This window comes from Hypomesus transpacificus, unplaced genomic scaffold (genome assembly GCF_021917145.1).
Source record: "Hypomesus transpacificus isolate Combined female unplaced genomic scaffold, fHypTra1 scaffold_134, whole genome shotgun sequence".
NCBI lineage: Eukaryota > Metazoa > Chordata > Actinopteri > Osmeriformes > Osmeridae > Hypomesus > Hypomesus transpacificus.
In genome coordinates this window covers 177,228-201,965 of record NW_025813710.1, presented here as the reverse complement: position 1 = coordinate 201,965, position 24,738 = coordinate 177,228, and the positions used below count along the sequence as shown (strand labels likewise).

The 24,738-nt window shown below is 54.4% G+C and overlaps 1 protein-coding gene, 6 non-coding genes and 2 pseudogenes across 7 annotated transcripts; all 9 read left to right on the top strand.

Annotated features, from left to right (window-relative positions):
* The first annotated feature begins 1,130 nt into the window (after positions 1-1,130).
* On the top strand, positions 1,131-24,479 carry LOC124488384. Its single transcript, XM_047051055.1, has 2 exons — positions 1,131-1,406; positions 23,375-24,479. Exons 1-2 carry the CDS (start codon positions 1,177-1,179, stop codon positions 24,477-24,479), a joined length of 1,335 nt encoding a protein of 444 aa, XP_046907011.1. The 5' UTR covers positions 1,131-1,176.
* LOC124488415 lies at positions 9,448-9,638 on the top strand. The gene has a single exon (XR_006958661.1). It is a non-coding gene; the product is annotated as a U2 spliceosomal RNA (small nuclear RNA).
* LOC124488414 lies at positions 10,190-10,380 on the top strand. The gene has a single exon (XR_006958660.1). It is a non-coding gene; the product is annotated as a U2 spliceosomal RNA (small nuclear RNA).
* LOC124488412 lies at positions 10,844-11,034 on the top strand. The gene has a single exon (XR_006958658.1). It is a non-coding gene; the product is annotated as a U2 spliceosomal RNA (small nuclear RNA).
* On the top strand, positions 11,515-11,705 carry LOC124488440. The gene has a single exon (XR_006958680.1). It is a non-coding gene; the product is annotated as a U2 spliceosomal RNA (small nuclear RNA).
* On the top strand, positions 12,222-12,412 carry LOC124488411. Its single transcript, XR_006958657.1, has one exon. It is a non-coding gene; the product is annotated as a U2 spliceosomal RNA (small nuclear RNA).
* On the top strand, positions 19,443-19,618 carry LOC124488420 (annotated as a pseudogene).
* On the top strand, positions 20,726-20,928 carry LOC124488416 (annotated as a pseudogene).
* On the top strand, positions 21,440-21,630 carry LOC124488410. Its single transcript, XR_006958656.1, has one exon. It is a non-coding gene; the product is annotated as a U2 spliceosomal RNA (small nuclear RNA).
* Positions 24,480-24,738: the final 259 nt, after the last annotated feature.

Genomic DNA, 24,738 nt, shown 5'->3' with positions numbered 1-24,738 from the left:
CTCCATCCCTTTGCCACTGCTCCCAGGCTGCTAGTCGAGCGACTGGCCCTCGGCCCTCGGTCGCGACGGCCCCTGGGAAGGCTCCATCCCTTTGCCACTGCTCCCAGGCTGCCCTTCGGCGAGGATTTCCTGTTCCTCAGTCTTCCGGCCATCAGTCCGTCCAACTGTCAATCCCCTTGGTGGCCTGGCCCACCTCTGGGTTACCAGCAACGCTGGGCGCCAAGACGCCCAACGCTCAGAAGGGTGGGGACAAGTCCCCGCCTGGCGTCGGGGCCGAAGCCCCCAGGCAGGCGACCGCTCCGACCCGCCCCCGTCACCGGATCCCAGTACCGGCGATCCGGTATCGACGGGGGAGGGCCAATGTCTGTCCAATTAAGGACAGACACTCACAAGATCTGAGCCAAAAGGCCGAGAAGCGATCAAAGCGATTTCCCCTGTGGGCCTTGTCTTGTCTTTGTGTAATTTAGCCTGTTTTCTTTAGCTTATGATTTGTTTGGTTTGTTTTATCTGTTTAGTTATTGTAGTTGGTTGTCGTCTGTAGTGTTAATTGTGTGTTCATAGCTTGTTTGTCCATAGTCTTTTTATTTAGTTTCAGTGTTGTTTGGTGTAGCCTGGCCACCAATCCTTGATTGGTGGCAGGTGTGTCTAGTTGAGGTGTTGTCAGTGTTTTTCCGTGTCTTGTTTAGTGTGTGTTTGTCTCCATCTTGTGGTTGTTTTAATTGTTGGTCTAATTGTTGTCAGTGTTTTTCCGTGCCGCCGCCAGTTGCCAGGCCTAGCAAGCCAGCAATTGGTGGCAGGTGTGTCTTGTTAGGGTGAGTGTTTTGTCTCAGTAGTTTTCCGTTTAGTGTATTCCTTTAGTTTTGTCGGTTCAGTTTTGGTTATTGTCTAAGTGTATTTGTGGTAAATTTCTTTTGGCCGGTCTTTTCAGTTGCATTTCCTTTGTTGATTTGGTTTTTTTGGTTGGGTGCTGTCCAGTCCAGTGTTTGTTACCCTCCATTGTTTTATTTGTGTGACCCCTCCCCCCCCCCCCCCCCCCCCTTCCCCTACCCTCCCCCCATACCAGTGTTTGTCTTCCCCTACCTTCTTGTGTTGGTGTCCCCTCCCCTCCCTCTGTCACCTTGTAGTGTCACTCCCACCCCCTTGTCTAATTGTTGTTGAGTGTTGTTGTGCCTCAAAATGTCGGCCGCACGCGCCGGCATGAAGAGGCACAACAGTGTCCGTTTTCTGTTCAAGGTGGTGGATGGCGTCAAACTGGAGATGTCCAGATTGGACTTCTCCAGGAACCTGCTCCAGAAGAAACTGAAATTCACAGCAGCAGACTTGAACTGCATCTTGGCCTTGCCTTCTGCGCAGGGCTTTGATGTTAGTTTCATAACTGCTTCGTTGCTGAAAGAGTTTTGGTCAAGGTATGAGGATTGCAGATTGCAGAGAGTATATTTCCCTAGCCTTTGAAATGGAAAAACTGACGGACAACACCTTGAAAGTGGTGATTGTCCGGATGTTTAATGAGACGGTTAACCCGGAGGATGTTTCTTTGTGGTTGAGTAGGTACTGCAAAGTAACCGGGCCACCGGCGAAAGTGATGGATCAGGATGGCATCTGGAATGGGGCGTGGAGAGTACCCATTCAGCAGCTCCCTGATCCAACAGGGTACGAAGGACTGAGGCAGTTACCCTCCCTCATTGTGTTGGGGGAGAACAGGGGCTTCGTACACTACCAGGGACAGCCTAAATTGTGCAGGAAGTGTGGGAAGCACGGGCACCTCGCGGAGGCATGCCATGAGGTGGTTTGTGGAAAGTGCAGGGAGATTGGGCATGTCTTCGCGGAGTGCCCGAATGGGAGAGCCTGCAACTTGTGTGGCGGACTCTCCCACCTGTTCAGAGACTGTCCTCAGTCCTTTGCAAACAGGCTCAAGGCAGACAGGGCGCCTGTGGAGCCTGTGGTAGAGGCGGAAAAGGAAGACCGGGGGACGGAGGGGGTAGCCCCGGACTTAGTCCCTGTTTTTAACCCTGTTTTGACCCCTGTTTTAGGGCCCCCGACCCCTGTTTTAAGGCCCCTGATCCAGGAGGTGGAGGAGGAGGTGAAGGAGGCGGGAGCGGGAGCGGGAGCGGAGGAGGAGGGAAAAAGCGGTGGAGAGGATAGAACACCGGGGGAGCCGAGTCCCGCCACCTCCTCCACCTCCACCTCCTCTCCCAGCACCAGCACCAGCACCAGCAGTAGCGAAGGGGATTTTATCCAGTGTGGTCAAAATCTTATGGGGAAACGGCCCAGAGATCTGTCCTCTGACATCGATCCTGCCGAGACGGGGAGGCCTGAAGTGAGCTCTAGGGAGTCAGATTCCTCCACTAGGGTATTTCCTTCAAACTCTCCTAACCAGATTGCCTTTTTAGACGTGAATCTCGCCTCTACCCCCAAGGAGAGTAAAGGCCTCCCCAAAGGAAAGAAAAAAAAAGAAATGAAGAGCGAAGAGGTGAGTATCCCCATTTTATCATGATTGTGTTTTACCAGTTTTATGCCTTGTTTTTAGGGGACTGCGACGCCACATGCTGCACAGCACTGGCGACGGCCCTGTCCAGAGAACAGGTGATGACAGCCCGGGACGGCCTCTGGATAGGGCCCCACCTCAGGACCCTGGAGCGGACCCAGAAGGACCTGAGGACGCCAGTGCTTTTTAAGTCTTCCCCTTGTTTATGGCTTTTTAAGATGTTTTTAAGGAGGCTTGAATTTGTTGTTTTTACCGTTTTGACCCACAGTTGCTCTGTCTCCTCTCTCGTGCGGGTGTGGGGCGAGGTCGCTCGGACCCTTCCTGCTCCGCTGGGCGGGTGCCGGACGCTCCCTTGGACGGTGGCCCATGAGATCCTCCCGGCCGGAGCCGTCAAGCACTCTCGGGGCACGTCGACTACATCTAGGCGCCCACGGTCGACTCTGGGCGGAGAGGAGATCGTGAGGTGGCCTGCCCTGGGAGTGCAGTGCCGTCCGGGACCTGTGTTTCCAAGTGGGGCCCCTGGAATCCCGTGCCTGCCGGCGGGGAGGTCCAGGTGGGCCAGAGCCGTTCCGCCAGCTCTGGTCCACCCCACCGCAATGCTGAAGAAGATTCTTTGGACCTCCAGAAACCGGCCGGCAGGGAGGCGCGTGGAGACGGCCACCCCGGCAGCGGCGGTACTGGTTGCAGGGACCCGAGGGTGGTCCGTCCCACGCGCCATTCGGAGGGGGCCCCAACGCACGCGAAGTGGTCCGGACGGCAGCGGCCTGGCTGCGCTGGAACAGCTGCCAAGGTCGAGGATCTCCGCTGGGCCCCTGAGGGGGGGGGTCGCGGGCCCGCCCGGTGGAGGGGGGAGTGGATCGCCCGGGCGAGCTCGCCTCGTTCCTGTGCAGGAGAGGAGCAGAACTTTTAAGCGCACACACACAGGCACATAGACAAACATCTTTTTGTGTGTTTTTAAGACACTTTTGAAAATAATCCTCCTTTTAAAATGTCTTAATTTGCTCAAAATGTACAATGTTTATTTCTTTTATGGCCTTTTAAACACTGTTGTATGCACGCAAGATTCATTTTCTAGGCACTTTTAAAAATACGTAAATAATGCAGTGCTTTTATTGAAGATACACCAGTGTTTTAATATTTTTACAATAGTTTTGCCTGTTTTGTACATTTTAAAAAGTAATGTTACTTATTTTAAGCAAAGAAATTAGGAGAAGGTTTTAGTGTCTTGGTACTGTGTATTGGTCAACGGCTATGTATCAATAAAAAGTTTCAAAAGAAAAAAAAAAAAATCTGTTCTTATCAGTTCTGAGACGTGATTGGACGGAGCAACAGGAGGAAGGACGGCGACCGACGATCGTGGCGTTTGGCGTTTTCGGGGGTTTTTGCTGTTAAGGGGGGGCGGATGAGGAGGTGTCGTGCGGTGTATGGGGCCCTCCTCTAGTCTTGCGTTTTAGTTTTTCTCGGGGTTTTTTGGGCAGTCTATTTTTTTTGACCTCCAGTGCACGATGGCTGGGAGGAGTTCTTCTCAGGCGGCTGGGGCCGGCCTGCGCAACACGTTGCGTTTTTCTTCAACGGAGGAGGGTTTTGGAGTTGGGGACCGTGACTGGTTCATCCGGAAGGTGGTCATGGGGGCCTTGGGGTTGGCTCCAGCGGAGGTTTTTTGCCTACAGTTTAACCTGGCGGAGGGGGGCTACGAGCTCTCCGTCTCCAGGGACGATCGGTTCAGGGAGGTGGCGGCGCTGTGCCGGGCCAAGGCAGGGGAGGAACCGCTCTCCAAGCTGACGGTGGAGTCGCTCTGCAAGACCAGCTTGCGGGTCATTACGGTGCTGGTCTACAACCCGTACGTGGGGGACGCAACGATTGCTGGCTTCCTGGGGAAGTATGGAAAGGTGGACCCCCAGGTACGCTACCTGCGGGACGGATACGGGATCTGGGCTGCCCGGAGGCAGTACCGGGTCCTGCTGGCCGACGATCCGGAGGGGGCGGACGGCCTCCGGCACCCCCCGGCCTACTTTACCCTCGGGGCCGAGAGGGGGTTTCTTTTTTACTCCGGGCAGCCCGCGTTTTGCCGGAAGTGCCGGGTTTTCGGGCACGTGGCCACCGGGTGCGCCCAGCTGCGGTGCCGGAACTGTGGGGAGGCGGGGCACGGCGCTGCTTCCTGCCAGGCCCCCAAGAAGTGCCATCATTGTGGCGAGGACGGGCACCTGTTTCGCGACTGCTCCAGGCGCTCCTACGCCGGGGCGGTCTCTGGCCATCGGGGGGGCCAGGGTGCCTGGGGGGGGTTTTCCGGCCCCGCTGGTCGGAGGGCTCCTGGTGGTCAGGCGGCGGAGGCGGGTCCTGCGGGTCCTGTGGCGGCGGAGGAGGCGATTCCCGGTCCGGCTGCGGATCCCGTTCAGGCGGCGGTGGTGGCGGCGGTTCCCGGTCCGGTGGCGGTTCCCGGTGCGGCGGCGGATCCCGTTCCGGAGGCGGTGGCGGCGGAGGCGTTTCCCGGTCCGGCTGCGGGTCGTGTTCCGGAGGCGGCGGCGGCGGAGACGTTTCCCGGTCCGGCTGCGGATCCCGTTCAGGCGGCGGTGGTGGCGGCGGTTCCCGGTCCGGCTGCGGATCCCGTTCAGGCGGCGGTGGTGGCGGCGGTTCCCGGTCCGGTGGCGGTTCCCGGTGCGGCGGCGGCTCCCGTTCCGGCGGCGGATCCCGATCCGGCGGCGGCTCCCGTTCCGGCGGCGGGTCCCGATCCGGCGGCGGCTCCCGATTCGGCGGCGGCGGGGGGTGCCGGCCTCCGGGGGGAGGCAGAGGTCAACGCGCTGGAAGCTGCCTTGATTTCGTCCTGGGGAGAGGCGGTGGAGGGGGATGCTCTGGCCGTTCTGGCCGAGCTGGATTTTTCCAGTTTTCCACTGGGTGGCTCCTGGTCGGTCGGGGGCAGCGAGGAGGATGGCATGGAGGTGGCTGCGGCGGGTCTGCGGAGGAGCCGGTCGTTGTCGGGCGGTGAGGTGTCGCCTTCCTCTTCCGGGGAGGGGCGGTCGGCGCTTCCGGTGCAGGGAAAGAGGAAGAGGAAGAAGAGGAAGGGGTTGGGTGTGGCATTGGACCCCCCTGCCTCTCTCCCTTTGGCCAACCGCTTTGCCCTACTTTCTGGGTCGGACGACGCAGAGGCCGTCCTGGAGGACGCCATACCGCCCACTGCCCCTCCGGGCGCGGAGGCGGTTTCTGGTTCTCAAGGGACAGGGGCGGCGACCGGCGGGGCCCCGGGGCTTGCCCCGGTCGTGCTGTCGGGATGCATGGACCCAGTGCCGGAGTCGCCCCTGAGCCTGGCGGGCTCCCTCCCGGAGCTGCTGTCGCCGAACGCAGGTCTCGCCATTGTGGACTACCCCGACTCTTCGGCGCCTGAGACAGGCTTGGACTTCATGGACAAGCTTCCCGATGGGTGACTTTATTGTTTGTACCGTTAATGTCCGGGGGATGCAAGGGGCTGTGAAGAGGGCGGGGGTGTTTTTGTATCTGGGGGGGGTGTTTTTTCACGTGTGCTTCGTGCAGGAGGCTCACTTGAGGGACGGGAGGGATGTGGGGGTTTTCCAACGGGGCTGGGGGAGGGGGGAGTCCTGCTGGGGTGTGGGGGGGGTGCATTCCTCGGGGGTGGGTATTTTGTTTGGGGACCGGGATTTCAGGGTGTCGGGGAGTTTTTCTGTGGTCCAGGGGAGGGTTTTGGTGGTGGATGCGGCGTGGAGGGGGGTTTCTTTTCGTTTTATCAACGTGTATGCTCCGGCCCATCGTCGGGAGCGCAAGGGGGTGTTGTTGGCGCTGGCGGATGTTTGTGTCACGGATAGGGTTTTGGTGTTGGGTGGGGACTTTAATGTTTCTTTGGATAGGGAGGGGGATTTCACGGCGCAACATGTACGGGATGTGGTGGGGGGTTTTTTGTTGCAGGACTGTTATAGGGCTGTGCACGCAAGGGGGGAGGGTTACACGTGGGGCAACTCACGGGGGGACCGAAGTCGGATCGACTTTGTTTTTGTACCCAGCACGGCGGTGGTCGGGGTTGCGGAGGTCACGCCGGTATGGTTTTCGGACCATCACCAGCTCCGGGTGACCTTCGGGGTGGATGCTCCGATGCACGGGAGGGGTTATTGGCGCCTGGATCCGCGGATCCTCGAGGAGGAGGCTTTCCAGGCCTGTTTCGGGGACCACTATGAGGTCTGGGCCTCCCTCAAGCCCTACTTTGGGTCTGTGGTGGACTGGTGGGAAGCCGTCAAGGTCCACACCCGGACCCTGGCCACGGACTACCGAGCTGGGAGAGCGCGGGCGGAGAGAGCGGAGCTGTCCGGCCTCCAGAGGGCCTTGTCCCACCTGCTGGCAGCGGAGAACCGTGGGGAGGGGACGGACATGGAGGGCATGGAGGTGGTCAAGGGGAGGCTGGCCTCCTACTTCCGGGCCAGGGCCGAGGCCTTCCTCTTCCGGAGCCGGGCGGACGCTTTCAAGTTGGGGGAGGTGTCCGGGGCCTTCTTTTTCCGCCAGGTCCGGGCAGCCAGGGCGCGCAGCGTCATCCCGGGACTGCGGGCGGAGGACGGGGCCCGGGTCACTGACCCCAAGGGGATGGTGGGGGTGGCGACCGCCCACTATAGGGAGGCCTTCGGACTGCGGGGGCTGGACAGGGAGGGGGCTGACCGCTTTGTGGGGGGCCTGCCCGGGAGGGTGCCGGCAGGGGTGGCGGAGGACCTCGAGCGGCCTCTGTCCCTGGCGGAGGTGGAGGAGGCCATGCGGGGACTGCCGGCGGGGAAGGTGCCCGGGCTCGACGGCCTGCCCCGGGAGTTTTACGTTGCCTTCTGGGGGATCCTGGGACCGGACCTGGTGGAGGTGCTGGCGGCGGCGCTGGAGGGGGGACTTCTGGGGGCCACCATGCGGGTGGGGGTCCTCAGCCTCCTCTTCAAAAAAGGGGACCCGGAACTGATGGGCAACTACCGGCCCATCACTCTGCTCTGCGCGGACTACAAAATCCTGGCCAGGGTGGTGGCGCGGAGGCTCCGGGCGGCGCTGCCACACGTGGTCCACATGGACCAGACGTGCGGAGTGGAGGGGCGCAGGGTCCACTTTAACACGGGCCTGGTCCGGGACTGCCTGCACTGGGTGAGGGAGCGGGGGGTCCACCTGATGCTGGTGGGCCTGGATATGGAGAAGGCGTTCGACAGGGTGGATCACGGGTTTTTGTTTTCGGTGATGGAGAGGGTGGGTTTTGGGCCTCGGTTTTTGCGGTGGGTGGGGGTTCTGTACACGGGGGTGGGCAGCAGGGTGGCGGTGAACGGGCACTTGGGGGAGGTGGTGCCGCAGCTGTCGGGGGTCCGGCAGGGGTGCCCTTTGTCTCCCCTGCTGTTCATAATGTATCTGGAGCCACTGGCGGAGGCCATCAGGGTGGACGCGGGGGTGGCGGGCCTGCGTCTGCCTGGTGGGGGCCCGGAGGAGCTGCGGATCTCCCTGTACGCAGACGACATGACCCTTTTCCTCACGTCGGAGGGGTCGGTGAGGAGGGTGGTGGAGCTGTTGGGTCGGTTCGGGGAGGTGTCGGGGGCCAGGGTCAACCTGGGGAAGTCCTGCATAAAGTTTTTTGGGCCGTGGGCGGGGAGGGAGGACGGTGTGGGCGGCCTGTCTCCGTGCCCGGGGCCCATGAGGGTCCTCGGGGTGGACTTTGCGGTGGAGGGGAGCGGGGCCCTAAACTGGAGGAAGTGCCTGGCCGCGGTCCGGACCAAGATGGGGCTGTGGAGGGCCCGTGGGCTCACCCTGAGCGGCAGGGTGTTGGCAGTGAAGGCCGACATCCTGCCCTCACTCATTTACCTGGCGCTCGTGTTCCCCCTGCCGTCGGATCTGAGGGCGCCCCTGGCGCGGGACGTCTTCTCCTTCGTGTGGGGGGGGCACGAGTATGTGAAGAGGGACTGGATGCACCAGCGGGTGGGGGTGGGCGGGAGGGGGGTCCCGGACATCCCCTTGAAGCTGGACACCCTGTTTTTTTCTTTCCTCTGCCGGTGCCTGAAGAACCCGTGTGGACACCGGTGCGAGGCCTTTTTGTTTTTTTGGTTGTCCTTTCCCCTCAGGCGGCTGGTGGAGTCCTGGGACAACTCGAGGCCCAAGGGCGAGGCGCTCCCGCCCCAATACGGGCAGGTGGTGGGGTGGGCCGGTCGTCATGCGGAGTGTCGGGAGGGGGACCTGTGCCTCGACCACCGGGGCCTGTACAACGCCCTGGTTTTGAAGAGGGGGCCGGTGGGGGTCTACGGGGTGGGCCCGGCCGGGTGGGCCTTCGTCAACCACCGGGGCCTGTCCAACCGGGAGCGGGACCTCAACTGGCTGGGGGTCCTGAGGAGGCTGCCGGTCAGGGAGGTCCTCCACAAACACGGCCTCTCCCAGCTGCGCACGTGTCCGCGGGCGGCCTGTGGAGGTGTGGAGGAGACGGTGGCTCACGCCTTTGTCGAATGTAGCTTTGTGAAGGAGGTGTGGGGGGAGCTGGGCCGCGTCTTCCGCGGTTTGGGGGCCCTGTCCCTGTCCTGGGACCTACTAATGTTGGGGTTGGGCCTGCGGGGGAGGGGGCGGGAGGGTTTCCTTCTCTGGCTCCTGCTGTCGGTGGGGAAGACAGTCCTCTGGGACGCTCGAAGGGAGCTGGTGCGCCACCGGGTGGACTGGGGTGTGGGAGGGGTGGTGTGGAGAGTGAGGGCCGAGCTCCAGAGGAGGAGGGAGATGGAGAGGGTCCGTTGGGGGTACCATGCCGCCCTAGAGAGGTGGCGGCCTCTGTTCCCCTAGCGGGGTTTTTGACCTTTGATGTGTGGTGGGAGGGTTTGTGGACTGTGATGTTTTTTTTTTTCTCCTGTTTTGGTTGTTTTTCTGACTGGTTGATGTCTGTGGTTTTGTTTGTAAGGTTTTGTTTGTGTTGTATTTTCACCTGTTTTTGTTTTCCTTGACCGATATGGTCCGAGTGGCTAGTGGGCCTGGTGTTTGTTTTGTCTTGTTGTGGAAATAAATCTATTAAGAATCTGTTCTTATCAGTTTAATATCTGATACGTCCTCCATGCGAGGACAACATATTAAACGGATTTTTGCAACAGGGAGTCGGAACAGGGGCTCGCTCCGTCCGCTCCGCGCATCGCCCCGGTATTGCAGCGCCTCCGGGAAGGGTGCACTCTTTCTAAGCGTGTCAAAGGGAAAAACGAGGGACGGAGGGAGGGAGGGAGGGAAGGGCGTTTGGGTTAGGGCTTGAAAGGGTTAGGTTAGAAAGGTTTAGGTTAGAAAGGGTTAGGTTAGAAAGGGTTAGGTTAGAAAGGGTTAGGTTAGAAAGGGTTAGGTTAGAAAGGGTTAGGTTAGAAAGGGTTAGGTTAGGGCTTGAAAGGGTTAGGTTAGAAAGGGTTAGGTTAGAAAGGGTTAGGTTAGAAAGGGTTAGGTTAGAAAGGGTTAGGTTAGGGTTAGAAAGGGTTAGGGTAAAAAAGGTTAGGGTAAAAAAGAAAAAAAAAAAAAAAAAGGGTTTTGGCGCGCGGAGGCCTGTCGGCCGGTGGCGTTTTCCCGCCCTTTTAGATAAAAAAAAAAAAAAAAAACGGAGGTGAGGTGAGTGACTTCAAAGGGGAGTGAGTGAGTGAGTGAGTGAGTGAGTGAGTGAGTGAGTGAGTGAGTGCAGAGAGGTGACCGAGCGGCCCGGCTGGCGCACGGAGGGCCCGGGCGCGCGGGGCGTCCAATAGTGCGGTCATCGCTTCTCGGCCTTTTGGCTCAGATCAAGTGTAGTGTCTGTTCTTATCAGTTTAATATCTGATACGTCCTCCATGCGAGGACAACATATTAAACGGATTTTTGCAACAGGGAGTCGGAACAGGGGCTCGCTCCGTCCGCTCCGCGCATCGCCCCGGTATTGCAGCGCCTCCGGGAAGGGTGCACTCTTTCTAAGCGTGTCAAAGGGAAAAACGAGGGACGGAGGGAGGGAGGGAGGGAAGGGCGTTTGGGTTAGGGCTTGAAAGGGTTAGAAAGGGTTAGGTTAGAAAGGGTTAGGTTAGAAAGGGTTAGGTTAGAAAGGGTTAGGTTAGAAAGGGTTAGGTTAGAAAGGGTTAGGTTAGAAAGGGTTAGGTTAGAAAGGGTTAGGTTAGGGTTAGAAAGGGTTAGGGTAAAAAAGGTTAGGGTAAAAAAGAAAAAAAAAAAAAAAAAGGGTTTTGGCGCGCGGAGGCCTGTCGGCCGGTGGCGTTTTCCCGCCCTTTTAGATAAAAAAAAAAAAAAAAACGGAGGTGAGGTGAGTGACTTCAAAGGGGAGTGAGTGAGTGAGTGAGTGAGTGAGTGAGTGCAGAGAGGTGACCGAGCGGCCCGGCTGGCGCACGGAGGGCCCGGGCGCGCGGGGCGTCCAATAGTGCGGTCATCGCTTCTCGGCCTTTTGGCTCAGATCAAGTGTAGTGTCTGTTCTTATCAGTTTAATATCTGATACGTCCTCCATGCGAGGACAACATATTAAACGGATTTTTGCAACAGGGAGTCGGAACAGGGGCTCGCTCCGTCCGCTCCGCGCATCGCCCCGGTATTGCAGCGCCTCCGGGAAGGGTGCACTCTTTCTAAGCGTGTCAAAGGGAAAAACGAGGGACGGAGGGAGGGAGGGAGGGAAGGGCGTTTGGGTTAGGGCTTGAAAGGGTTAGAAAGGGTTAGGTTAGAAAGGGTTAGGTTAGAAAGGGTTAGGTTAGAAAGGGTTAGGTTAGAAAGGGTTAGGTTAGAAAGGGTTAGGTTAGAAAGGGTTAGGTTAGAAAGGGTTAGGTTAGGGTTAGAAAGGGTTAGGGTAAAAAAGGTTAGGGTAAAAAAGAAAAAAAAAAAAAAAAAGGGTTTTGGCGCGCGGAGGCCTGTCGGCCGGTGGCGTTTTCCCGCCCTTTTAGATAAAAAAAAAAAAAAAAAACGGAGGTGAGGTGAGTGACTTCAAAGGGGAGTGAGTGAGTGAGTGAGTGAGTGAGTGAGTGAGTGAGTGAGTGAGTGCAGAGAGGTGACCGAGCGGCCCGGCTGGCGCACGGAGGGCCCGGGCGCGCGGGGCGTCCAATAGTGCGGTCATCGCTTCTCGGCCTTTTGGCTCTGATCAAGTGTAGTATCTGTTCTTATCAGTTTAATATCTGATACGTCCTCCATGCGAGGACAACATATTAAACGGATTTTTGCAACAGGGAGTCGGAACAGGGGCTCGCTCCGTCCGCTCCGCGCATCGCCCCGGTATTGCAGCGCCTCCGGGAAGGGTGCACTCTTTCTAAGCGTGTCAAAGGGAAAAACGAGGGAGGGAGGGAGGGAGGGAGGGAGGGAGGGAGGGGCGTTTGGGTTAGGGCTTGAAAGGGTTAGAAAGGGTTAGGGTTAGAAAGGGTTAGGGTTAGAAAGGGTTAGGTTAGAAAGGGTTAGGTTAGAAAGGGTTAGGGTTAGAAAGGGTTAGGGTTAGAAAGGGTTAGGTTAGAAAGGGTTAGGTTAGAAAGGTTTAGGTTAGGGTTAGAAAGGGTTAGGGTAAAAAAGGTTAGGGTAAAAAAGAAAAAAGAAAAAAAAGGGTTTTGGCGCGCGGAGGCCTGTCGGCCGGTGGCGTTTTCCCGCCCTTTTAGATAAAAAAAAAAAAAAAAAAAAAAAAAAAAAAAAACGGAGGTGAGGTGAGTGACTTCAAAGGGGAGTGAGTGAGTGAGTGAGTGAGTGAGTGAGTGAGTGAGTGAGTGCAGAGAGGTGACCGAGCGGCCCGGCTGGCGCACGGAGGGCCCGGGCGCGCGGGGCGTCCAATAGTGCGGTCATCGCTTCTCGGCCTTTTGGCTCAGATCAAGTGTAGTGTCTGTTCTTATCAGTTTAATATCTGATACGTCCTCCATGCGAGGACAACATATTAAACGGATTTTTGCAACAGGGAGTCGGAACAGGGGCTCGCTCCGTCCGCTCCGCGCATCGCCCCGGTATTGCAGCGCCTCCGGGAAGGGTGCACTCTTTCTAAGCGTGTCAAAGGGAAAAACGAGGGACGGAGGGAGGGAGGGAGGGAAGGGCGTTTGGGTTAGGGCTTGAAAGGGTTAGAAAGGGTTAGGTTAGAAAGGGTTAGGTTAGAAAGGGTTAGGTTAGAAAGGGTTAGGTTAGAAAGGGTTAGGTTAGAAAGGGTTAGGTTAGAAAGGGTTAGGTTAGAAAGGGTTAGGTTAGGGTTAGAAAGGGTTAGGGTAAAAAAGGTTAGGGTAAAAAAGAAAAAAAAAAAAAAAAAGGGTTTTGGCGCGCGGAGGCCTGTCGGCCGGTGGCGTTTTCCCGCCCTTTTAGATAAAAAAAAAAAAAAAAAAACGGAGGTGAGGTGAGTGACTTCAAAGGGGAGTGAGTGAGTGAGTGAGTGAGTGAGTGAGTGAGTGAGTGCAGAGAGGTGACCGAGCGGCCCGGCTGGCGCACGGAGGGCCCGGGCGCGCGGGGCGTCCAATAGTGCGGTCATCGCTTCTCGGCCTTTTGGCTCATATCAGTGACTCAATTGGTGCAGAGAAGTGATCGACTGGCCGGTGGGCGTTACCCCTTTTCAGTTGTTGTCTTATCATTTGAGTGCTTTTTTGTCCTATTTGCTTTTTCACTGACCCAGATTTCTGTCTCTGTTTTGTTCACAGGTCCACAGTCGGTTACCGGAGCCAGTGCTGGAGGAGGAGTCACTCACCGGAATTTTCCATTCTTCCACTGGCCCAGCCCAGTGCTGGGCCAGGTGAGTGCCTCCAAGGCCAGTACCTTTCCGGTCCCTCTGTGGGCCTTGTTTTGTGTTTTTTTGTGCTTGTACTGTGTTTTGTTCTGTGTTATTAGCCTGTTTTTCTGTTTAGCTCCCCTTTTTTTTTTTTTTTTTTTTTTTTTTTTTTTTTTTTTTTTTTTTTTTTTTTTTTGTATAGTTATTGTTAGCTGTTTTTCTTGTCTGTCCCCCCCCCCCCCCCCCCCCCCTTTTTTGGGGCCTATATAGTTGTCTTAGTGGTTGTTTTGTTGTTCAAAGTCTTGTGTTTTAGTAGTGTTTGGTGTAGCCTAGCCACCAATTGCTAGATTGGTGGCAGGTGTGTCTTGTCAAGTGTTGCCAGTGTTTTTCCGTTGAGTGTGTGTCTCCCTCTTGTGGCCGTTTTTTTGTTTAGCTTCCTTGTTAGTTTTTGGTTCAGTTAAGTGTTGTGTGTGTGTTTTTTCTTGTCCCCCCCCCCCTGTTTGGGCCTATAGAGTGTTGTCTTAAGTGTCATTGTTCAAGTCTTGTGTGAGTTTTAGTGTTGTTGGTTAGCCTAGCCACCAATCCCAGATTGGTGGCAGGTGTGTCCTGTCTAGTTGGTGTCAGTGTTTTTCTGTGTCTTGTCAGTGTGAGTGTTGTCTCCATCTTGTGGCTGTTTTTATTATTATTTTATTTGTTATTTTGTTTCATTTTGTCCTCTGTCCTCAGTCCTTGTTAAGTGTTTTGGTTTAATTTTCCCCAGCCGGTCCCTTAATCCATTTACTGTGCAAATTTTATTTGGGTGTTTGGTGGTAGTTTTTGTATTGTCCAGTTGCTGTTTGTAACCCCCCACTTTGTTTTGTAAGTCATCCCCTCCCCTACCCCCCCCCCCCCCACCCCCCCCCCCCCCCCCCCCCCGACCAGTGTTTTTGTCTTCCCCCACCCTTTTGTGTTGGTGTGTCCCCCCCCCCCCCCCCCCCCCCCCCCCCCGCCTCTGTTACCTTGTTGTGTCACCCCCCCCTCCCCCTAAGTGTTTTTGACCCTTGTTGAGTGTTGTTCGTGCCTCCAAAATGTCGGCCGCTCGTGCCGGCATGAGGAGGCACAACAGTGTCCGTTTTTTGTTCAAGGTGGTGGGAGGCACTAAAGTGGAGATGTCCAGGTTGGACTTCTCCAGGAAGTTGCTGCAGAAGCTGCTCAGGTTCACCCCGGCCGATCTGAACTGCATCGTGGCCTTGCCTGCTGGGCAGGGCTTCGATGTCAGTTTCAGTACGGCTGGGGGGTTGAAGGAATTCTGGACACGCTTCGAAGTAAGCAAAGATCAAGTGACCCAAACGTTTTGCGTGGAAAAACTGACTGACAACACCTTGAAAGTGGTGATTGTCAGGATGTTTAATGAGACTGTGAACCCCGAGGATATCTGTGTCTGGTTGAAAAGGTACTGTACAGTTAAAGGGGTTCCAGTTAGAGTGAAGGATCTGGATGGCATATGGAATGGAGCTTGGCGAGTGCCCATCCAGCAGGTTCCAGATCCGACAGGTTTTGAAGGACTGAGGCAGTTACCCTCAATCATCGTGTTGGGGGAGAACAGGGGCTTTGTGCACTACATGGGACAGCCAAAGTTATGCAGAAAGTGCATGAAGCATGGGCACCTCGCGGAGGCGTGCCAGGAGATGGTGTGCGGCAAGTGTCGGGAGATTGGGCACGTCTTCGCGGAGTGCCCAAATGGGAGGGCTTGCAACTTGTGTGGCGAGCTCTCCCACCTGTTCAGAGACTGTCCTCAGTCCTTCGCCAACAAGGTCCGGGCAGGCAGGGCGCCCGTAGAACCTGAGGTGGCAAAGGAGAGACCCGAGGAAAAGAGGGCGGAGGGAGAGAAAGAAAAGGAGGCGGAGCAAGTGGAAGAGGTGGAGGAAGTGGTGGCGGACCCTGTTTTTATCCCTTTTAAACAGGTGGCCGCCGAGCACGGAGAGGAGAGAGAGATGGAAGGTGAAAAGAGTGGGGGAGAGGAGACTGGGAGCTCGGAGGAGACAGGAAGCTCCAGCTCCTCTCCCAGGACCAGTGACTCGGCGGCCAGCGAAGACTCTATGCAGTGTGGGCAGCTTTTACTAGGCAAAAGAGATAGAGATCTGTCCGCTGACATCGATCCAGCCAGTAAAAAGGGGAGGCCGGAAGTGAGCTCTGGAGAGTCAGATTCCTCTCCTAGGGTATTTCCTTCCAGCTCTCCTAATCAAGTGGCCTTTTTAACAGTGAACCTCACGGCATCCACCCCCAAGGAGAGCTCAGGCCTCCCCAAACGCCCCCCCAGAAAGAAGAAAGAGCTGAAGAGCGAAGAGGTAAGTATAGTTTTATGATTTTAGTACCTGTTTTATTGTCTTATTTCCTTAAGATCCCCCCCCTACGATTTTAGTCTTATGCACGTCCTTTTAACCCCTTTTACCCTTTTAATGGCGCTCACTTTTAGCACCATAAATGTAAGATGTATAACGACCACTTTTAGGGCGCAGTCCGTTTTAACATTTTTAAGTACTGTGAAAAGCGATGTGATTTTATTACAGGAATGTGGACTGCCTTTTAAAAACTCCTATTTTAAGTGGGAACAGATGTGGAGCCACGGGCCCTCCTACTGGAGCGGCTCCAATGAAAACAAAAATGACGGTGTGGCGGTTTTAATAAACAATCCACATGTCTTGGCGAAGGGGTGCACTGCTTTTAGAAATGGACGGGTGCTTTTACTAAATTTGACTTTTTTAGGGAAGGATTTTAAGGTAATCAATGTGTATGGTTTTAGCAGCAAAAACGAGAGGTGTGACCTTTTAGAAGACCTGCAGTCCCACCTGCTAGGGAGGGATCCCCTAGTGGTAGGAGGGGATTTTAACTGTGTTTTATCAAGGAGAGACAGGAAAGGAGCTGGGGAATTTTTTAAAGTAGACAAATCGTCGGTTTTATTACATGGACTTTGTAGGGATTTTAAACTAGTTGACTGTTTTAGATCCTTGCATCCCAGAGAGGAGGGCTTCACCTGGTCCAGTGGCGATGGTACCAGAGCCTCTCGCATTGACTACGTACTGACTCGGGACGCCCCCCCAACTGATGCTAGATTAACCCCGGTATTCTTTTCGGACCACTGTATGCTCACGTGCACCCTTTCACTAACCTCAGGTGTGACGGTAGGGAGGGGTCTGTGGAAACTGAACTGCTCCCTGTTGGAGGACGAGGGAATAACAAGGTTGTACAGGGAGCGGTTCAGGGACTGGCAGACCCTTCAGGACATGTTTGAAACACGAGCACAGTGGTGGGAGATGGTTAAACACAGGACACAGACTTTTTTTAAACAAAAAGGGAGGGAAAAAAGAAGGAAAGCAGAGAGACGCACGGTGGGACTGCAGAGAAGGCTAGAGAGGTATTTTAAACTTACACAGAAAGGGTTGGATTTTAATGACGAAATAAGAGAGGTGAAAAAAGAAATGGTTTTAATGGCGGAGGAGGTAAGTAAAGGAGTGATTTTAAGAAGTAAAGAGAGAGACCTGGAGGAAGGAGAGAAGTGTACCAGGTACTTTTTTAAGAAAATAATCAGCAGGAGCAACGTTTTAACAAGCATTAAAGATAAAGATGGGAGTTTAAAAACTGACACAAAACAGATTACAAAGGTGGTGGAGGATTTTTATGACGAGTTGTTTGGAGAAAAGGAAGTTTTTAATCACGTCATGGACGAGGTTTTAAGCTTCTTAGACAAAACAGTTGTGGATACCGTGCTTTTATCCCAGGACTTTACCCTTTTAGAAATAGACAAGAATATCACGTGTTTTAAAAAGGGGAAATCCCCAGGTGAGGATGGGCTCCCCCTGGAATTTTATCTAACTTTTTGGGATATTTTAAGACACGACCTGTTGACTGTTTTTAAGGACTTTGAACGACTCGACCAGCTACCTGACAGTTTTAGAATGGGCATTGTATCCCTTTTATTTAAAAAAAATGACAAAACGGACCTTAAGAACTGGCGACCTATCACTCTTTTAAATGTCGACTGTAAACTTTTTAGCAAGATTTTAACCTCTCGTATGTCTTGTGTTTTAGGGGACTTGATCCACCCGGATCAAGCCTGCGCCATCCCGGGAAGGAGGATCACGGACAGCCTGGTACTGATCAGAGACGCCATCTGTTTTGCGAGAGACAGAAACATTCGGCTAGTAGTCCTAAATTTAGATTTTGAGAAAGCCTTTGATCGGGTCTCGCACCAGTACCTTTTTAAGGTACTGCAAAAAGTGGGTTTTCCGGGGAGATTCCTAGCTTGGGTGGGACTGCTGTACGGGGACATTACCAGCAAAATCCTTGTTAACGGGTTCTTATCCAAAGCAGTGAAAGTGAACTGCGGCGTCCGTCAGGGGTGTCCCTTATCCCCCTTACTCTACGTCTGCTGTATAGAGCCGCTGGCGCAGATCTTGAGAAGGGACCAACTCATTTGTGGGTTGGGGATCCCGGGGACTGGGGGACTGACTGCCAAGTGCATTTTATACATGGACGACATTAATATTTTGTGCACTGACCTTTTATCCGTAGACAGGACCCTGGACCGGACAGACTGGTTTGGCCTCGCTTCGGGCGCCAAACTTAACAGGGACAAGACTGAGGGGAGACTTTTCGGACCGTGGGGGGGGACAGACATGACTAGGCTTCCCATGACGACGACCCAGACCGACCTCCGCATCCTAGGGGTACAGTTTGACCGGGAGGGGGGAGGGAGCGGAAACTGGGAGGGCGCACTGACAAAGACCCGACAGAGACTGACGTTCTGGGGACTCAGACGACTGACGATTGAAGGCAAGGTTTTAATCATCAAAGCAGTGATTTTACCCTTGTTTTTACTGATCTGTTCCACTTTCACCCCCCCAAGACCCTTTCTTTTATCCCTTGACAGGATGGTGTTTTACTTCATCTGGGGGTCCAAGTGGGAGCGCCTGAAACGGGAAGTGGTCAAAAAAGCCCCACGAAACGGAGGGAAGGGACTCCCGGATTTTAAAGTGTTTTTAGGTAGCCGGTACACCGCACTCCACCTGGCGCTGGCGACGACCCCATCCGGGAACCACAAGACCGCGGCCCTGGCCAGATTCTGGATGGGGTCCTACCTCAGGCACCTGCAGTGGATCCCGAAAGACCTGAGGACGCCGGTGTCCTTTAATCTCCCCCCGGCTTACCTTTTTATTAAGACTTTTTTAAAGACACACATTTTAGAGAAGGAACCACTCACCGTTTTAACCAAACACCGCTCTGTTCTCTCTCTTGTGCAGGAACGGGAGGAAGTGAGCCGAGTGCGCCGACTCGCCCTGGGTGAGTCGGCCACAGTCTGGCGGAACGTAAGCCACCCTGCTCTGCTGAACAAGCACCGAGACCTCTCCTGGATGGTGGCCCATGAGATCCTCCCGGTCAGAGCCGTCATGCACTCCCGGAGACTGGCGACAACATCCAGGTGCCCGCGGCCGACTTGTGGCGGAGAGGAGACCGTGAGGCACCTGCTCTGGGAGTGCAGTGCCGCCCGGGACCTGTGGATCCTAGCGGGGCCCCTGGTGAACCCGTGCCTGCCGGCAGGGGAGGTCCTAAACGCACAGCTGGTGCTCTACGGGGTGAGCCAGAGAACCATGACATCTGGACAATTCCGCCAACTCTGGCTCACCCTGACATGCTTCAAAGAAGCCCTTTGGACCTCCAGAAACCTGCTGGCGGGGAAGCGCGTGGAGATGTCCACCCAGGCAGCGGCGGAACTGGCTGCAGGGACCCTCGGGTGGTACATCCCACGCGCCATACGGAGGGGGCCCCCACCCACGTGAAGTGGTCCGGGCGGCAGCGGCCTGGCTGCGCCGGAATGGCTGCCTAGGTCGAGGATCTCCGCTGGGCCCCGGAGGGGGGGGACTCGGGGCTTGTTCAGCGGGGCAGGTAGAGGCGAGCCAGACAGACTCACCCCGGTCCTGCACAACTGAAGAACAGAACTTTTAAACGCACCCACATGCACACACTCACACAGACGCACATGTTCAAGCACACATAGTCAATATATACACACATCACATCTTAATGACACATTGTAATACATTGCTTTAAAAATGTCTTAATTTAAGTGTACATCCTTTTATGGCCTTTTAAACACTGCTGTACTTATATGACCCCCCTGATTTTAGCCGGCACTTTTTAAACTCGAACTCGATTCAGTGCTTTTAAAGTATTACACCAGTGTTTTTACGCCCCCTATGCCTTGTAAATTATGTACCTTTTAAAAACACAAGAAAAGACATGTAAAGAAAAGTAACTGTCATGAATTGTCAACGGTGAGAACCAATAAATTTTTCGAAAGAAAAAAGTCTGTTCTTATCAGTTTAATATCTGATACGTCCTCCATGCGAGGACAACATATTAAACGGATTTTTGCAACAGGGAGTCGGAACAGGGGCTCGCTCCGTCCGCTCCGCGCATCGCCCCGGTATTGCAGCGCCTCCGGGAAGGGTGCACTCTTTCTAAGCGTGTCAAAGGGAAAAACGAGGGACGGAGGGAGGGAGGGAGGGAAGGGCGTTTGGGTTAGGGCTTGAAAGGGTTAGAAAGGGTTAGGTTAGAAAGGGTTAGGTTAGAAAGGGTTAGGTTAGAAAGGGTTAGGTTAGAAAGGGTTAGGTTAGAAAGGGTTAGGTTAGAAAGGGTTAGGTTAGAAAGGGTTAGGTTAGGGTTAGAAAGGGTTAGGGTAAAAAAGGTTAGGGTAAAAAAGAAAAAAAAAAAAAAAAAGGGTTTTGGCGCGCGGAGGCCTGTCGGCCGGTGGCGTTTTCCCGCCCTTTTAGATAAAAAAAAAAAAAAAAAAACGGAGGTGAGGTGAGTGACTTCAAAGGGGAGTGAGTGAGTGAGTGAGTGAGTGAGTGAGTGAGTGAGTGCAGAGAGGTGACCGAGCGGCCCGGCTGGCGCACGGAGGGCCCGGGCGCGCGGGGCGTCCAATAGTGCGGTCATCGCTTCTCGGCCTTTTGGCTAAGATCAAGTGAGTGTCTGTCCTTAATTGGACAGACATTGACCCTCCCCCGTCGATACCGGATCGCCGGTATCGGGATCCGGTGACGGAGGCGGGTCGAAGCGGTCGCCTGCCTGGGGGTTTCGGCCCCGACGCCAGGCAGGGACTTGTCCCTTTTCAGGGCGTTGGGTGTCTCGGCACCCGACGTCGCTGGTACCCCGAGAAGCAGGCCAGGCTGCTAGAGGGAATGGACGGTCGACCGGACGGAGCGCCGGAAGACCAGATTTCGGAATCCTCGCAAGAGGATAGGAAATCCTCGCCGAAGGGCAGCCTGGGAGAAGTGGCACAGGGATGGAGCCTTCCCAGGGGCCGTCGCGATAGAGGGCAGTGGGCCAGTCGCTCGACTCCACTGGCGAGGACGTCGAGGGAGGAGAGGGAGACGGAGCCATTTGGGCGGAAGCCTGGATCGACATTGTCGAACTCAGACTCCCCTTTGTAACCCCCTAGGGGGCAATTGTTATGTGCACCGCCTCGGCGGTTTATGTCCTGTACCCTCTTGTGGGATTCTGTATGTTTTTGACTGTCTTTGTTGATTGTCTTTTACTTTGAATTGTATTTTAGAGTTGATTAATGCTTCTCTTTTCTTTTTTTTGAGAAGACAAAAAAAAAAAAAAAAAAAAAAAATCTGTTCTTATCAGTTTAATATCTGATACGTCCTCCATGCGAGGACAACATATTAAACGGATTTTTGCAACAGGGAGTCGGAACAGGGGCTCGCTCCGTCCGCTCCGCGCATCGCCCCGGTATTGCAGCGCCTCCGGGAAGGGTGCACTCTTTCTAAGCGTGTCAAAGGGAAAAACGAGGGAGGGAGGGAGGGAGGGAGGGAGGGAGGGAGGGGCGTTTGGGTTAGGGCTTGAAAGGGTTAGAAAGGGTTAGGGTTAGAAAGGGTTAGGGTTAGAAAGGGTTAGGTTAGAAAGGGTTAGGTTAGAAAGGGTTAGGGTTAGAAAGGGTTAGGGTTAGAAAGGGTTAGGTTAGAAAGGGTTAGGTTAGAAAGGTTTAGGTTAGGGTTAGAAAGGGTTAGGGTAAAAAAGGTTAGGGTAAAAAAGAAAAAAGAAAAAAAAGGGTTTTGGCGCGCGGAGGCCTGTCGGCCGGTGGCGTTTTCCCGCCCTTTTAGATAAAAAAAAAAAAAAAAAAAAAAAAAAAAAAAAAAAACGGAGGTGAGGTGAGTGACTTCAAAGGGGAGTGAGTGAGTGAGTGAGTGAGTGAGTGAGTGAGTGCAGAGAGGTGACCGAGCGGCCCGGCTGGCGCACGGAGGGCCCGGGCGCGCGGGGCGTCCAATAGTGCGGTCATCGCTTCTCGGCCTTTTGGCTCAGATCAAGTGTAGTGTCTGTTCTTATCAGTTTAATATCTGATACGTCCTCCATGCGAGGACAACATATTAAACGGATTTTTGCAACAGGGAGTCGGAACAGGGGCTCGCTCCGTCCGCTCCGCGCATCGCCCCGGTATTGCAGCGCCTCCGGGAAGGGTGCACTCTTTCTAAGCGTGTCAAAGGGAAAAACGAGGGACGGAGGGAGGGAGGGAGGGAAGGGCGTTTGGGTTAGGGCTTGAAAGGGTTAGAAAGGGTTAGGTTAGAAAGGGTTAGGTTAGAAAGGGTTAGGTTAGAAAGGGTTAGGTTAGAAAGGGTTAGGTTAGAAAGGGTTAGGTTAGAAAGGGTTAGGTTAGAAAGGGTTAGGTTAGGGTTAGAAAGGGTTAGGGTAAAAAAGGTTAGGGTAAAAAAGAAAAAAAAAAAAAAAAAGGGTTTTGGCGCGCGGAGGCCTGTCGGCCGGTGGCGTTTTCCCGCCCTTTTAGATAAAAAAAAAAAAAAAAAACGGAGGTGAGGTGAGTGACTTCAAAGGGGAGTGAGTGAGTGAGTGAGTGAGTGAGTGAGTGAGTGAGTGAGTGCAGAGAGGTGACCGAGCGGCCCGGCTGGCGCACGGAGGGCCCGGGCGCGCGGGGCGTCCAATAGTGCGGTCATCGCTTCTCGGCCTTTTGACTCAGATACCTGATTCGATTGGTGCAGAGAGCGATCAGCCGGCCGGTGGGCGTTACCCTTTTCAGTTGGTTATCCTATCATTTGAGTTTGTGTTGTGTTTATTTGAATTTTTTCACTGACCCAGATTTTTGTCTTTGTCTTTTCACAGGTCCACAGACGGTTACCGGAGCCAGTGCTGGAGGAGGAGTCACTCACCGGATTTTCCATTCTTCCACTGGCCCAGCCCAGTGCTGGGCCAGGTGAGTGCCTCCAAGGCCAGTACTTTTCCGGTTCCCCTGTGGGCCTTGTCTTGTCTTGTGGTTGTGTAATTTAGCCTGTCTTTTTTAGCTTATGATTTGGTTGGTTTGTCTTATCTGTTTAGTTATTCTAGTTGGTTGTCGTCTGTATTGTTAATTGTGTGTTCATAGCTTGTTTGTCCATAGTCTTTTTGTTAGTTTCAGTGTTGTTTGGTGTAGCCTAGCCACCAATCCTTGATTGGTGGCAGGTGTGTCTAGTTGAGGTGTTGTCAGTGTTTTTCTGTGTCTTGTTTAGTGTGGGTTTTGTCTCCATCTTGTGGTTGTTTTAATTGTTGGTCTAATTGTTGTCAGTGTTTTTCCGTGCCGCCGCCAGTTGCTAGGCCTAGCAAGCCAGCAATTGGTGGCAGGTGTGTCTTGTTAGTGTGAGTGTTTTGTCTCAGTAGTTTTCCGTTTAGTGTATTCCTTTAGTTTTGTCTGTTTAGTTTTGGTTATCGTCTAAGTGTATTTGTGGTAAATTTCTTTTGGCCGGTCTTTTCAGTTGCACTTCCTTGTTGATTTGGTTTTTTTGGTTGGGTGCTGTCCAGTCCAGTGTTTGTTACCCTCCATTGTTTTATTAGTGTGACCCCTCCCCCACCCCCCCCCCCTTCCCCTACCCTCCCCCCATACCAGTGTTTGTCTCCCCCTACCTTCTTGTGTTGGTGTCCCCTCCCCTCCCTCTGTTACCTTGTAGTGTCACTCCCACCCCCTTGTCTAATTGTTGTTGAGTGTTGTTGTGCCTCAAAATGTCGGCCGCACGCGCCGGCATGAAGAGGCACAACAGTGTCCGTTTTCTGTTCAAGGTGGTGGATGGCGTCAAACTGGAGATGTCCAGATTGGACTTCTCCAGGAACCTGCTCCAGAAGAAACTGAAATTCACAGCAGCAGACTTGAACTGCATCTTGGCCTTGCCTTCTGCGCAGGGCTTTGATGTTAGTTTCATAACTGCTTCGTTGCTGAAAGAGTTTTGGTCAAGGTATGAGGATTGCAGAGAGTATATTTCCCTAGCCTTTGAAATGGAAAAACTGACGGACAACACCTTGAAAGTGGTGATTGTCCGGATGTTTAATGAGACGGTTAACCCGGAGGATGTTTCTTTGTGGTTGAGTAGGTACTGCAAAGTAACCGGGCCACCGGCGAAAGTGATGGATCAGGATGGCATCTGGAATGGGGCGTGGAGAGTACCCATTCAGCAGCTCCCTGATCCAACAGGGTACGAAGGACTGAGGCAGTTACCCTCCCTCATTGTGTTGGGGGAGAACAGGGGCTTCGTACACTACCAGGGACAGCCTAAATTGTGCAGGAAGTGTGGGAAGCACGGGCACCTCGCGGAGGCATGCCATGAGGTGGTTTGTGGAAAGTGCAGGGAGATTGGGCATGTCTTCGCGGAGTGCCCGAATGGGAGAGCCTGCAACTTGTGTGGCGGGCTCTCCCACCTGTTCAGAGACTGTCCTCAGTCCTTTGCAAACAGGCTCAAGGCGGACAGGGCGCCTGTGGAGCCTGTGGTAGAGGCGGAAAAGGAAGACCGGGGGACGGAGGGGGTAGCCCCGGTCTTAGTCCCTGTTTTTAACCCTGTTTTGACCCCTGTTTTAAGGCCCCCGACCCCTGTTTTAAGGCCCCTGATCCAGGAGGTGGAGGAGGAGGTGAAGGAGGCGGGAGCGGGAGCGGGAGCGGGAGCGGGAGCGGGAGCGGGAGCGGAAGAGGAGGGAAAAAGCGGTGGAGAGGATAGAACACCGGGGGAGCCGAGTCCCGCCACCTCCTCCACCTCCACCTCCTCTCCCAGCACCAGCACCAGCACCAGCAGTAGCGAAGGGGATTTTATCCAGTGTGGTCAAAATCTTATGGGGAAACGGCCCAGAGATCTGTCCTCTGACATCGATCCTGCCGAGACGGGGAGGCCTGAAGTGAGCTCTAGGGAGTCAGATTCCTCCACTAGGGTATTTCCTTCAAACTCTCCTAACCAGATTGCCTTTTTAGACGTGAATCTCGCCTCTACCCCCAAGGAGAGTAAAGGCCTCCCCAAAGGAAAGAAAAAAAAAGAAATGAAGAGCGAAGAGGTGAGTATCCCCATTTTATCATGATTGTGTTTTACCAGTTTTATGCCTTGTTTTTAGGGGACTGCGACGCCACATGCTGCACAGCACTGGCGACGGCCCTGTCCAGAGAACAGGTGATGACAGCCCGGGACGGCCTCTGGATAGGGCCCCACCTCAGGACCCTGGAGCGGACCCAGAAGGACCTGAGGACGCCAGTGCTTTTTAAGTCTTCCCCTTGTTTATGGCTTTTTAAGATGTTTTTAAGGAGGCTTGAATTTGTTGTATTTACCGTTTTGACCCACAG

Excerpts from the sequence above, each read along its gene's own strand:
- LOC124488384 (XM_047051055.1), top strand. The coding sequence starts at position 1,177 with ATGTCGGCCGCACGCGCCGGCATGAAGAGGCACAACAGTGTCCGTTTT. Across the intron at positions 1,407-23,374 it reads CTGAAAGAGTTTTGGTCAAG|GTATGAGGATTGCAGAGAGT; the intron begins GTATGAGGATTG and ends GTTTTGGTCAAG.